We start from the raw sequence: 11,734 nt of genomic DNA on the forward strand, positions 1-11,734 counted from the left end.
GCGTCGTCTGCCTCACTTGACCAAACCACCAGCAGCAAGGCATCCACCGGCCTACCAGAGATAGACGTGTATAAATAAGGCCGCCTCGTACGAAGCCGGTAGCCGCGCGCGCACGACAGATCGAGCACCGTCGCCGCGCGCTCGCCAGCACGAAAGCTTGGTGCCGTGTCGTGTTGGGGGCGGCGGCCCGGCCGGCGGCCATCTTTGGATTGATCAGTCGGCGGCGGCGCGGCGGGAGGATAGCAGTGAGGAGCTGGCCGTGCGAGCCGCGCGCCTGGCTGCTACACGCCGTCGGGGCATTGTGTAAGTTCCTTTCTGAACTCCCTTTGCTGCTGGTTCTTGTTTTGCTTCCGATCCAGTCCAGGCATGCGTACGCGCGTGCAGACATGAACGGTGAGACAGATGCGTGCTCTTGAGAACACGTGGACTTGCCGCCCAGCTAGGTGTGCAATGCATTGTATTGTATCTTGATCGACATGGATATTTTCATCACGTACATATACATAATACACGCATGTTTTTTTTTCGAAACACATATGGCCGTATGTAGTGCTTTATTTTTAGAAGAAAAAAACCTTTTTAAAAAAGAAACTTTGTATCTATCTTCAGTTCTTGATCGTCAGAATAGATGATCTCTCAGTCTAGCTCAACAACTAATGAACCGGTATTAATTGGAGTCTTGGAGAGTAGTGGCAGCTAGCTGGATTACCATGGCTGAAGCTGAAACGCACATGTATACGCGCTTGCTTTGTGCTCGATCGGTGCGCGTAGTACCATAAAAAAAAGCCAGATCGCACTAGCGTATAGTAGTAGCACAGATACTGGTAGTTTCTGCGCGAAAAGCCGTGGAGAGGCATGGGGAGGAGTGAGTACTGGAGCAGGCACTACGCTAGCTACCAACAGCTTGGGGGTAGCTGCTGCTCGGTCGGACGGGATCACGGGCTGGACTTGGAAGCGTGACTACTTCAACCTCCCTGGAGGCTCTCTCCTCTGGGGCAACATGGCCCACCGTAGGTTCTGCAATAGCCGTCTACTGTCTTTTTTTTTATAAGAACCGTCTACTGTCTTTGTCTGTACTAGTCTGATATGCTTGGCAACCAAAACGTTTAGTTTTTGAGATAAAGGAAGCATTATTTCGAGATGATATTGTTCCGGCCTCTGACAACATCATCAGTGACCCGGCAATCCAAATTGGGCAGGATTTCGCTAACACTAGCGCTAATCACCCGTTGGCATCTAACAGGTTATTAGCTCCAAGATTTTTCTGCAAAAAGGAAAAACAGCATCAACCACAGGTATATAATGTAACAGTACATAAACATTTACTGGCCAAGAACCCATCAGTCAGCAGCCAGGCGCCATCAGACGCCATTGTTTACGTTTTTTTGTCAGCACGAGACACTGGCGGTAGGTAAGTAGGCTTAGTTCCTTTTAAGGAGAAAAAGAAGGCATCGATGATGTGTGTGTCCTGGCCGGAGCAACCCTGACAGGCAGATCGAACAACGAAGCTTATCCCTGAAACAAGTTGACAAACAATCCCTTTTCTCGCGGTGTTCCTTGCTGCTGCTGCTGCTGCTGCTGCAAGTCTGCAACGATCAACCTTTATAGCTCCCAAAGCGACGGCCAGGAAAAAACCTGACACGATCTTATCCCCCAACGCGCCTAGTTTGTCAACTCAAAACTCCATTGGTGGGTGTAAAAGATCCATCCCTCTTTCCCCATGTGACTGATTGCACGGACGCGGGCCTCAGTTGGGCCAAAAGCCCGGCGCAACTTGCAGTACTTGTAGGTGAATTGTCCCGGTCTGATGTCGTTACGGCACTGACGAAACACACCACATGACTCATCTAGTTGTCTCTCTGCCTCTGATCTGCTAAGGATCAAACCACACCAGATGATGCAGGCGATTAAATTCGATGTCGCCATCTACCTAATACGAGATCGATCGAGCCCCGAATCGTCTCTGATTAGGAAGTCGCTGTTGGTGTTTACTGTTCTAGCTTTACTGACATGAATGGAGCTAGTGATATTATTGGAGAAAATCACAGGACACCATCGTAGACTGCAGAGACTAGCATAGCTGGTCATCGGCGTTGCTGACATGCAAGTTCATAGACTTGCATTGGTTGCTACTTGCCAATGCTTTCTCTTCGATTTCAGAAAAGAAGAAATGCTTTCTCTCTTCATGGGTCTACCACTTCCATCATGTTCCAACAGTCTAGTGTTCCACTAGGCTTCGTGCTCTGGCTTTTGTTTAGACGGGATAAGTCTTGTCCTCAAGTTAAATTATATGTACTGAGTGCTATATATTACTCAATTATTGGTCGGTACGGTCAGTAGAACCTTTTTTGAGTTCGTCAGATCTGTGGCTGTCCACAAGTTTCTTGACACCTGGCTCAGCTCTCTTCCACTATCGAGGCTGCAAATCTTCTATTTCAAAAAAAAAAAAGAGGAGAGAAGGCACCATCTGAGGGAGCACTGTTACTAGTGTAGACTGTACTGGGTCTAACGGGCCTTTTTAAGACCTCATCACAGATGATGCCACTAACGTCAACCCATCCCTGTCGGTGAGTGCAACCGATGCTGTTGAGCTAGACTAGAAATAAAGCTTCGTTTCAAGTGCTGGAATTTTCCCGGATTCCTGTAGGAGTGGATCATATTTTCCTTCTTCCTCTCCAAGCATATGTCCTTATAGCTAGACCTATATACGGTTCCTTATGTATTGTAGCTCCTACCAAAATCCAAAATGATCCTTATCAACATCGACAACAATCCTATTCCCTCCATTCTAAATTATTAGTCATTTTAGTTATGCATTTAGAAATAAATATATATGTAGATACATAGTAAAAACTATGTATCTAGAAAAATTAAAATAACTAATAATTTAATATGGAGGGAATATTTATTACACTGAAAACTTGTCTCGGAGGAGTGCTCCTGGAGCCTCTAAATCGCCAATACCGCTTTTGTTCTCCTAAAAAGATTTTGCATAATTGCATTTATTCTCCGGATATATACCAGACGACGTAAAGCAATGGAGATTGATGTCTGCCCTCTAGTTTTGTCGCTAGAACCGGACGCGTTTCTTGGATATGAAGAAACAAGCAACATCAGTCAGCTGGGCAAACTCCCACGCGCAAAACCCAAATCAGCAACATCAATGTCATGGTTCCGTCCCTAATCGTGGCTCTCACAGGAATGGAATAAACGGTTCACTAGCATGGAGAAGAAAATGCTAGGTATACTCCGTAGCTCCCACGGACCAACCAGTATAAGAGTGCTAAACCGCCAACTCTTTTTTTTTGAGAAAATGCTAAACCGCCAACTCTAGAAAAAAAAATAACAGCTCCTTCATCATTGTAAAAGAATATATGTATTACTATCGTTTTGACATTGACATAGTATCCAACACGCACTTTTGACCATTACTTTCCATAACATTTCCCTTGTAAAAAACCATTAGTAAGTCTCTTCATCCATAAATTGTCATAAACCGATCTTCAAAAAACATTACTTATTTTTATTTTTTTACACTATATATTTTCAAAATTAGGATTTGGCACTGAAAAAGCCGAATAATAAGGGGAAAAAAGAGATGTACAAAAAACATCACATCCATATCACCAAAAGATCTGCGAGAACACTATATTTTTTTACCAGATTGTTTGAGAAGCTTAACCTGTTCCAACTTGCTGAAATGATGTCCAAAATACAAACGTAGAAATTCCCTAACCATAAGAAACCTAAAAAAGGGATATTATTCACTTATTGGATGAACTTTGATCCACGAATTAAATGAAAAGGTTATCCTAGATAAAGTAGTGGATTAATGTTTCCATATATACTCTATACAGATCCGGAAACAAACAAGCTCTCTAGCCTAAAATAATCACCTGTTACCCAGAAAACGGGAGCTCCAACGGTGTGCCCATAGTAAATTGCCATCCTAGGAGCTCCCACTGCACGTGGGCCCCAACTTCCCTTTTTTTGAACGTGGGTCCCAACCCCCGTCACCCCCACCACATCCCGTGAAACCGGAGGCAGTGGCCTTTCCCCCCCGCCCACAGGGCTCCCATGGCGACGCGCCCCTATTTAGCCGCCCCCACCCTCCATGTCCATGCCCACCACCGCCACTTTATTCTCCCCTCCAATCCGCCACCTCGTCGTCCTCCTCCTCGCGAGCTCTAGCAGCCTGGCAGCACTACTGTGGACTACCCGCCCTTTCATCCGATCCCTACTCGAAGGTGAGCAGCCCCGCGCCCATGTCGAATTCCTCTCGTCGCGATCCGGTCGTAGCGTAGCACACAAATACCCCTTCTTGTAACCCGTGCCTGCGCGGATTTGTGCCGGATCTTCTGTCGTCGGTATGGCCGGCGCTAAATCCTCTGCAAAACCAGTTTGATCTGCACTGAAATCTTGTTTGGGCATGTAGGGGTTTTAGTGTTCTACCTCTGCTTGTTTTGTTCTAGTCGGCAGCAGCCCAAATCTAGGGAACCTTTTTGGCTTTATTTGGATTTGTGAACTGTGTGAAATGAAAGCTTTGTATTGATAAGGATTCTTCTCGCTTTGAATTGATGCAGGATACATCGTGAGTAGGCGTGATGGTGCTTGATACCAATACGTGTCCCCCGTTTTCGTGCAGTCTAACACCGTTTCTTGCTAATTCGCATTAGTTTAATGGGACGAATAAACTGTTTCCATTGGGGATTCTTGCACATTTCTTGAACATTTTCTCTCTCTTTTTTGAGTATTATTACTTTCTGGGGGTTGATGTCCTTTCTTTTTGTGTGTGTCTGCTCCAATTTTGCAGGATCTTGAGTTAAGTTGGGCAAGGAGGTGGTTCATTCCAGCAGGGCCCTTCTCGTGAGCCTACTAGTCTGACCGGCCTTGGTATTTGGGGTTGTTCTGTGCTCTCTTTAATTTGTGAGTTGTGACAGGTTCTTGAAGTGCAATTGATAAGAGTTTTAGTTGTAGAGGAAGAGAGGATTTGCTAATATGGCGTTGGCAGGGACCTCCAAAGTAGTGCTGGGATGTATCGCCTTTGGGATTTTCTGGGTGATGGCCGTCTTCCCCACCGTCCCGTTCATGCCTGTCGGACGGACGGCTGGGTCCCTCCTTGGTGCTATGCTAATGGTCCTGTTCCGTGTCATCTCCCCGGAGGACGCTTACGCTGCGATTGACCTCCCGATCATTGGCCTGCTCTTTGGGACAATGGTCGTCAGCATCTTCCTTGAGAGGGCTGACATGTTTAAGTACCTCGGCAACCTGCTCTCATGGAAGAGCAGGGGTAGCAAGGACCTGCTCTTCCGAGTTTGCATTGTGTCTGCGTTTGCAAGCGCGCTTTTCACCAATGACACATGCTGTGTTGTGCTCACTGAATTCATCCTCAAGGTTGCCAGGCAGAACAACCTACCACCACAGCCTTTCCTTCTGGCCCTTGCCACCAGTTCTAACATCGGCTCTGCCGCAACGCCGATCGGTAACCCTCAGAACCTTGTCATAGCTGTGGAGAGTGGGATTTCATTTGGTCAGTTCCTGCTAGGAATTTTCCCAGCTATGATTGTTGGGGTTCTGACAAATGCTGCTATACTCCTTTTGTACTTCTGGAAATACTTGTCTGTGGAGAAGGACCAGGAAGGCGGGCAACCTGAAGGGCCGGAGGTGGTTGCCGACGATGAGGTTACCTCACATCGCTTCACACCGGCTAGGATGTCACATGTTTCGTCCCTGAACCCAGATGATGTGGATTGCATAAGTGAACCAATCATCAGGAGCAACAGTGTTAGTACCAGTGTGAACGAGAACCTGAGGAGCAGAAGCATCAATTCTGAGGCCGACATTCAGCTTGCCATCAAGTCTCTGCGGGCATCGAGCATGTCGCACGAGATGGTAGAGGTCTCGACGGTTCCTGATAGGAGAGATGAAGGTGCATCCTCAAGGAAGTTCACTAGAACTGCTAGCCAGCAAAGGAGTGTGATAATAGAGGACCTGCCACCCTCCCCAGAGAGCAATGGGGAAAAGGAGAAAGAAGCAGAGGTCGCAGAGAAGAGGTGGAAAATTCTTGTGTGGAAGACAGCTGTTTACCTTATAACTCTTGGTATGCTCATCGCACTTCTAATGGGGCTTAACATGTCCTGGACTGCAATCACTGCAGCTCTGGTTCTCCTGGCACTTGATTTTACAGATGCACAGGCTTGCCTTGAGAAGGTATGCTCCTCAAATTTTGACCAATGCTTGGAGAGTTGATACTTTTCTTAGCATGAACCATGATCATCTTCTTGACTTGCAGGTGTCATACTCATTGCTGATCTTTTTCTGTGGGATGTTTATTACGGTTGATGGCTTCAACAAAACTGGCATCCCGAACACACTATGGGAGCTAGTGGAACCATATTCACGAATTGATAGCGCCAAAGGAGTTGCACTTCTTGCGGTGGTGATTCTTATCCTTTCAAATGTGGCCTCAAATGTTCCAACAGGTAATTTTTTTTCAAATTGATTCTTATCCTTGCGGTGGACGGATTATTTTTTCAAAATTTGTACAGAATTTTGATCCATCCTGTTCATCCTATGCCTGAACTTTTCCTCTTTCTTTTTTTTTCAGTCTTGTTGCTCGGTACAAGAGTGGCTGCGTCCGCTGCCGCGATCTCTCACGATTCAGAGAGGAAGGCCTGGCTCATCCTTGCATGGGTGAGCACCGTGGCCGGGAACCTCACCCTCCTGGGTTCCGCCGCGAACCTGATTGTCTGCGAGCAGGCCAGGCGCGCCCAGTTCTTCGGCTACAACCTCACCTTCTGGAGCCACCTCCGGTTCGGGGTGCCGTCGACCATCGTCGTCACGGCGATCGGGCTGCTCATCGTCATCAGTTACTGATGAAGGCAGAAGATAGTAAGTAGTGTACGAGAAGCAGAACGGATAAATCCATCCATCCAATAAGAAACTACATGTAAAATAGGCTTGTAACTCTCTCTCGTGTGTGCGTCAGTATGTGTATGTCTCCGTCTGTGCTCTTGCTCATTTTAGTGCTGCCAAGCTAAGGGAACCGTGAGCAGACTGCAGATGGCTGACCGTGTAGCCTGCATTTTCATTCCTGAACGGAGGTTGCAAATAGGGTTAATGAAGAATGGTATGGTAATCTGATTGCAGTTTTGATGTTCTAGATGCTTAGAACCCTTGATTTAGTCCAAATTTGGTTTTGAGTTCCGGAGCAAGCGTTTAAGTAGTTCGTTCGTTTCCGAAACTGAAGGTCAGCTGAGACTTGAAATTCTGCTTTCAAAACCCGAAACACCGGTGAAGTTTGGGCTAAAACTCGAAACAGCCCATCGCCTTACTGGGCCAAAGTTGGAAGCAGCCCAATAGCTACAACTTCCGCCCTTCACTAAGCACCAGGCCCCCTCGAGATTCGAGAGACCCTTTGCCAGTTCCCGCCGCCGCCGCTCCCGCTCCCGCCACCGTCAACGCCTCTCTCTACCGCCGCCGCCGCTGGATTGAACATAGAAGTCGACAGTTCCACGAGCGCGGTTCTAGCGCCGGGTGCGAGGCTCCGCCGCCGCGATGGCGGTGGACGCGGACAGGCCGTTGGTTCGAATTATTTCGTCTACCTCAGGCAAGAAGGGTACGGTGGAGCTGAAATCAAGGCCAGACACACCCGACGTGAGCAACCTCCAGAAACCCTCGGATTTCGTGCATGCTTTCATGCTCGGATTCGACACCGCGGATGCCGTCGCCTTGCTACGCCTTGTTGATGACCAAGGATGTGGAGACGCCGCGCTTCCGAGCTAGGGGAGCACCTGTCGCGTGGCATCGGACGGCTCTCGGGGAAGGCGGGCAAGACCAAGCATTGCCATCGCGCGGACACCAGCGAAGATCCATATCCTTGGGTCCTTTGTCAACATCAGGGTTTGCTCGGGCTCGCTGTGCAATCCTGGGTCTCCCTGCAGCTGGTGGCAAGGTGCATGTTGTACTCCAAGCTAAGGGCTGTGTGTCTGCATGCTAGGTTGTTGGCGGAAAGGTATTAGCGTCCTCGCTGGGAGGCGGGGACGGGTGGCCGCGTCCCCTGCGGATCGGATCATACTGCCGGCCGGCGGCCTGTGCATACGGTACGAAGGGGTTGGCAAGTTTCTGTTGCGCGCACGGTAGCCCACTGGACTTGCATTGGACACTTTGGCAGAGGGCGGCGGTGTTCTAGGCTTTAGCCTCGTGGTCGTGGATGAACGACGATCGATGGGCTCTCGCTCTGGCGTTTCCATCCAACGTGAACGCCCTGCTGTCCAGCTGCTCGCTGCCGTACGTACGTACGTAGCTCAGTAGCTGTGCCCACGGCACACTCGCGTGCTTGCATGTGCATGCCACGAGGTTTTGCACCGTCAAGTACTCTCTGTTCTTTTCCGTGGCATAAATCATTCAACGCCCAAGGAAAACACGCAATGGTCGTCCCTAGCTAGCTGCTCGATCGAAATGGTCGTGTCATTTTCTTCGTCTTTAGCACCAAGAGGAGGACAAGGTGACGTGGTGCCTGATCATCGTCGACCCGGCGGTCGTTGCGACATCGATCAAAGGATGCACAAGGGTCCACACTGTGCATGCTGCAAAACGTTGACCGGATCGGTCGGAGGAGAGGAGAGAAGAGTAGCAGCTATCTATACTACGGTTCAGTTTAATTTAATTTGACGCATCTGATCTTCAGTCCATTGCATAGCTTCTCCAGCAATAACAAGAATGGAACCATAGGCTCCTATGCTGGAAGCATTTCGGGGTACAGGTCTAACCACCTCAACTCCCCGTTTCTGGCATGCTATAGTTTTTCTAGTATCTTGACGACGGGATCACAGGAATGCTGGGAGATGACCGGTAAGCCAGATGCTTCGCGAACCACCGGTACATTTCGTTGCACTTGAATCGCCCTCGTTAAGAAGCGTGGTTCGTATACATACATATACTTGATGGTGTAAAAATTAAAGATAAGAGGTTTCGGAAACACACCAACAAAAAAAGATCCAGATAAAAAACTAACAGCCGGATCGAATAACTATGGGACTGACTATTTCTGAAGTGCTTCAAAGGAAGATACTAGCTAGTACTTTTCAATAATTGTCAATAGCGGAACAATCTTGGATGTTGATTGTTGATCTTGATCCAAGATTCTTTAGACGGTGGTCGAACAAGAAATTTGTTTGAAGCGCTCGAATAATAGCAAAATCGAAGAGCTACGACCAATATAATATTGGCTGTGAAAAACAATCGATCAGAGAGAACAGCACATGATCATGGATGCGGAGATTGTACATGAGAGCAAATCAGAAACACCTTCGCACAAGCTTTAATATCTCAAATTCATATTATTCATAACAGTGGTCCACACATCGAGGAGCGGGGTAACAAAGGAGTAGCGTGCTACAACACCAATTAACTAATAACTATTAGTACAAAAGAAGAACACCAACGTTACACCATGACACCACTTCAGATCATAACCCTCTGGACATTGCTATAGCCAAGAACACAAAGGTTCATCTCCACCTATCTCCATCCATGCATCACCCAATAGAGACACCACCCCCAGATCAGAACAGAACAATTGCCAAAGGATACAAGTTGCCCTACCTTATTAGTAGAGAGGTAAAACTCGCCGTCGTCGACGACGCTGGCGGCCACGGCCGCCACTCCTCAACAAGGGGAGTAGCTAGCCGCCAGCTCCATGGCCACAAGCCCACGCCCCCACCCTATGGGCGTCCGAGGCGCCGCCACCCATTACCGAGACACGCTCCAGAATAAGAACACGACCACCATGGCATGACATAAGCTGGTAGCTAGCTAGATCTTTGCGTGTGCTTACATGGTGGTGTTCGCGGATAGATAATGTATGGGAGCTACTAGCGTGCTCGCCCCCTGCCGCCCCGGGCGTACGTGGGCTTAAGAGGGGGAGAAGAGGGAGCTCCCATTGGGTGCTTTTATGTGGACGCTTCGCTGCCTCTTTGAGGATTCGAGGGGCTTTCCTGCAGAAACCCTTTTCTTTTCTTTTTTATTCTAATGCCAAAGCTCCTCCCCTATGCATTCATGCTACCTAAATCCTCGCAACTTTGCACCGAACGACATCAATTCCTCACGAACCACGATCTGGTCCAGATTCCGGAACAAGCAAAGCAACCGCTCCAGCTTTGCCTACCTGTTAAAGGCAAACTGGTGAGCAGTGACGAGAGCACCAGCAGCGTAAAGCAACCAGACGTCCAGACGACGGTGCATGTGGCGGGCCCGCCCTGAAGCGGTGCCAGCGGCCGGCGCTTGCAATTCTTGGAGAGATGGGGGTGCGGCCGCGCAATCCGGCTGCGCAGGTGCAGCGCGGGGGTATCTTCCGGCGGATATGCGGCGAGCATTAGCGCTTTCTCGGGGTGATGCCACCAACTGCAGCTGCTTTGGCGTGGCTTTCGGTCTTTAATTTCTGCGGCACTTTCCCCCGGCGCCCACATGAGCGCGGGCGGCATCTCGGGGATATCCGGCGCGAGGTGCCGCGCCGCGCCCCCCGGCAGCGCGAGTGCGTTCGTGTTCCTCCTCCGCTGGGTGCCCCCCTAGCTAGCTAGCTTTTTGGTGATGTTGGGGAGGAGGAGCATGGCCGGCCGCCCAGTTCGTGTTGTCATGGTGTCATCATCAGCATCCGGTGCTCGGCGAGCTCTTTGCCAGAGCGACAAGTGCGTTCTCCAAATCGATCTGCGCGAGGTCGTCGCCGATCGAGAGATGCATGGTGCGTGGAGGCAGTAGTCTGAATTGTAGAACTAGGGGGTTTGGGGTCATAGGAGGCTGGAGTTTTTGCGTTGGGTCGAGCCATCAGTGTCCTCACTTGCTTTGTACTTCCTTTTTGGAGGAAGTCAATGTGTACGCCACTAGTAGGTACGATGTGATGTATTGTACATCACAATCATGACCGGCATTTGCTCACGGAAGAGAAATGATGGCATCAACTATATTTTATGTAGTTCTGTTTTTGACATGTGGCTTGATTAAAGCTTCGAGTTTGGGGTTTTGTAAAGCGTAGGCCGGAGCATATATAATAGTTCTGTAACATGTAATTCTGTAGAGAGAGCACCAGAAAACCAAAGGTTCAGTTACTGAGGTATGGTTTATGCCGAAATCATGTGCATGATGTGTACCAGTAATTCTGTATTGTACGTACCATGATGCATAATTCTGTAGACAATAACAGGAGTGGCATACGAGCACGGAAAAAAGTTATTAGAGGGATGATTATTTTGTTTGACGCAACAAGCACCAGTGGTCTAGTGGTAGAATAGTACCCTGCCACGGTACAGACCCGGGTTCGATTCCCGGCTGGTGCATGCTTTCGTTTTGTTTTAAAAAAATTGGTTGCAATTTTCTTTTATGCCGGTCATTTCAGTAATTATCCATCTTCTTTATGCATGTACAGGCTTCTGATATATCTTGTTTGCACCATGGATATTCGTTATCAATATTTTTTTGGTCGTGAAAGGCATAAACTTGGCATATGCGTTACAACTTACAACTTAAAACGTTAGTTATTTCATCGAACCAAACACGACCAAGAACAAAATAGCATCATTTATGGGATTCTTTCCTTCCACCCACCCTCTAACCATAATAGAACATTATTTTATAGTCGTGGAACATTTTCTTTTCATAATTAGAGCATGGTTTTCCCTGCTCTATTTTATGGATCACCCCTTCTCCGTTTCCTTAAATCTTCCTCAATTAGAACATT

At 48.4% G+C, this 11,734-nt stretch overlaps 1 protein-coding gene and 1 non-coding gene across 17 annotated transcripts; both read left to right on the forward strand.

Annotated features, from left to right (window-relative positions):
- LOC112872577 (silicon efflux transporter LSI2-like) lies at positions 1-7,162 on the forward strand. 16 transcript variants are annotated; one of them, XM_025935624.1, is made up of 6 exons: positions 1-303; positions 4,584-4,591; positions 4,814-4,926; positions 5,012-6,210; positions 6,293-6,482; positions 6,608-7,162. In XM_025935624.1, exons 4-6 carry the CDS (start codon positions 5,062-5,064, stop codon positions 6,874-6,876), a joined length of 1,608 nt encoding a protein of 535 aa, XP_025791409.1. In that variant the 5' UTR covers positions 1-303; positions 4,584-4,591; positions 4,814-4,926; positions 5,012-5,061; the 3' UTR covers positions 6,877-7,162. The 16 variants fall into 16 exon arrangements, with proteins under 16 accessions (XP_025791409.1, XP_025791402.1, XP_025791408.1 ...); XM_025935628.1 differs by lacking the exon at positions 1-303 and adding an exon at positions 4,072-4,247 and having other exon boundaries at positions 5,027-6,210; XM_025935625.1 differs by lacking the exon at positions 1-303 and adding an exon at positions 4,073-4,247.
- Positions 7,163-11,262: 4,100 nt separating this feature from the next.
- TRNAG-GCC lies at positions 11,263-11,333 on the forward strand. The gene has a single exon. It is a non-coding gene; the product is annotated as a tRNA-Gly (tRNA).
- Positions 11,334-11,734: the final 401 nt, after the last annotated feature.

This window comes from Panicum hallii, chromosome 9 (assembly GCF_002211085.1).
Source record: "Panicum hallii strain FIL2 chromosome 9, PHallii_v3.1, whole genome shotgun sequence".
NCBI lineage: Eukaryota > Viridiplantae > Streptophyta > Magnoliopsida > Poales > Poaceae > Panicum > Panicum hallii.

Coding starts and splice junctions, on each gene's coding strand:
- LOC112872577 (XM_025935615.1), top strand. CDS start 4,999: ATGGCGTTGGCAGGGACCTCCAAAGTAGTGCTGGGATGTATCGCCTTT. Junction 6,211..6,292: donor CACAGGCTTGCCTTGAGAAG/GTATGCTCCTCA, acceptor CTTGACTTGCAG/GTGTCATACTCATTGCTGAT. Junction 6,483..6,607: donor GGCCTCAAATGTTCCAACAG/GTAATTTTTTTT, acceptor TTTTTTTTTCAG/TCTTGTTGCTCGGTACAAGA.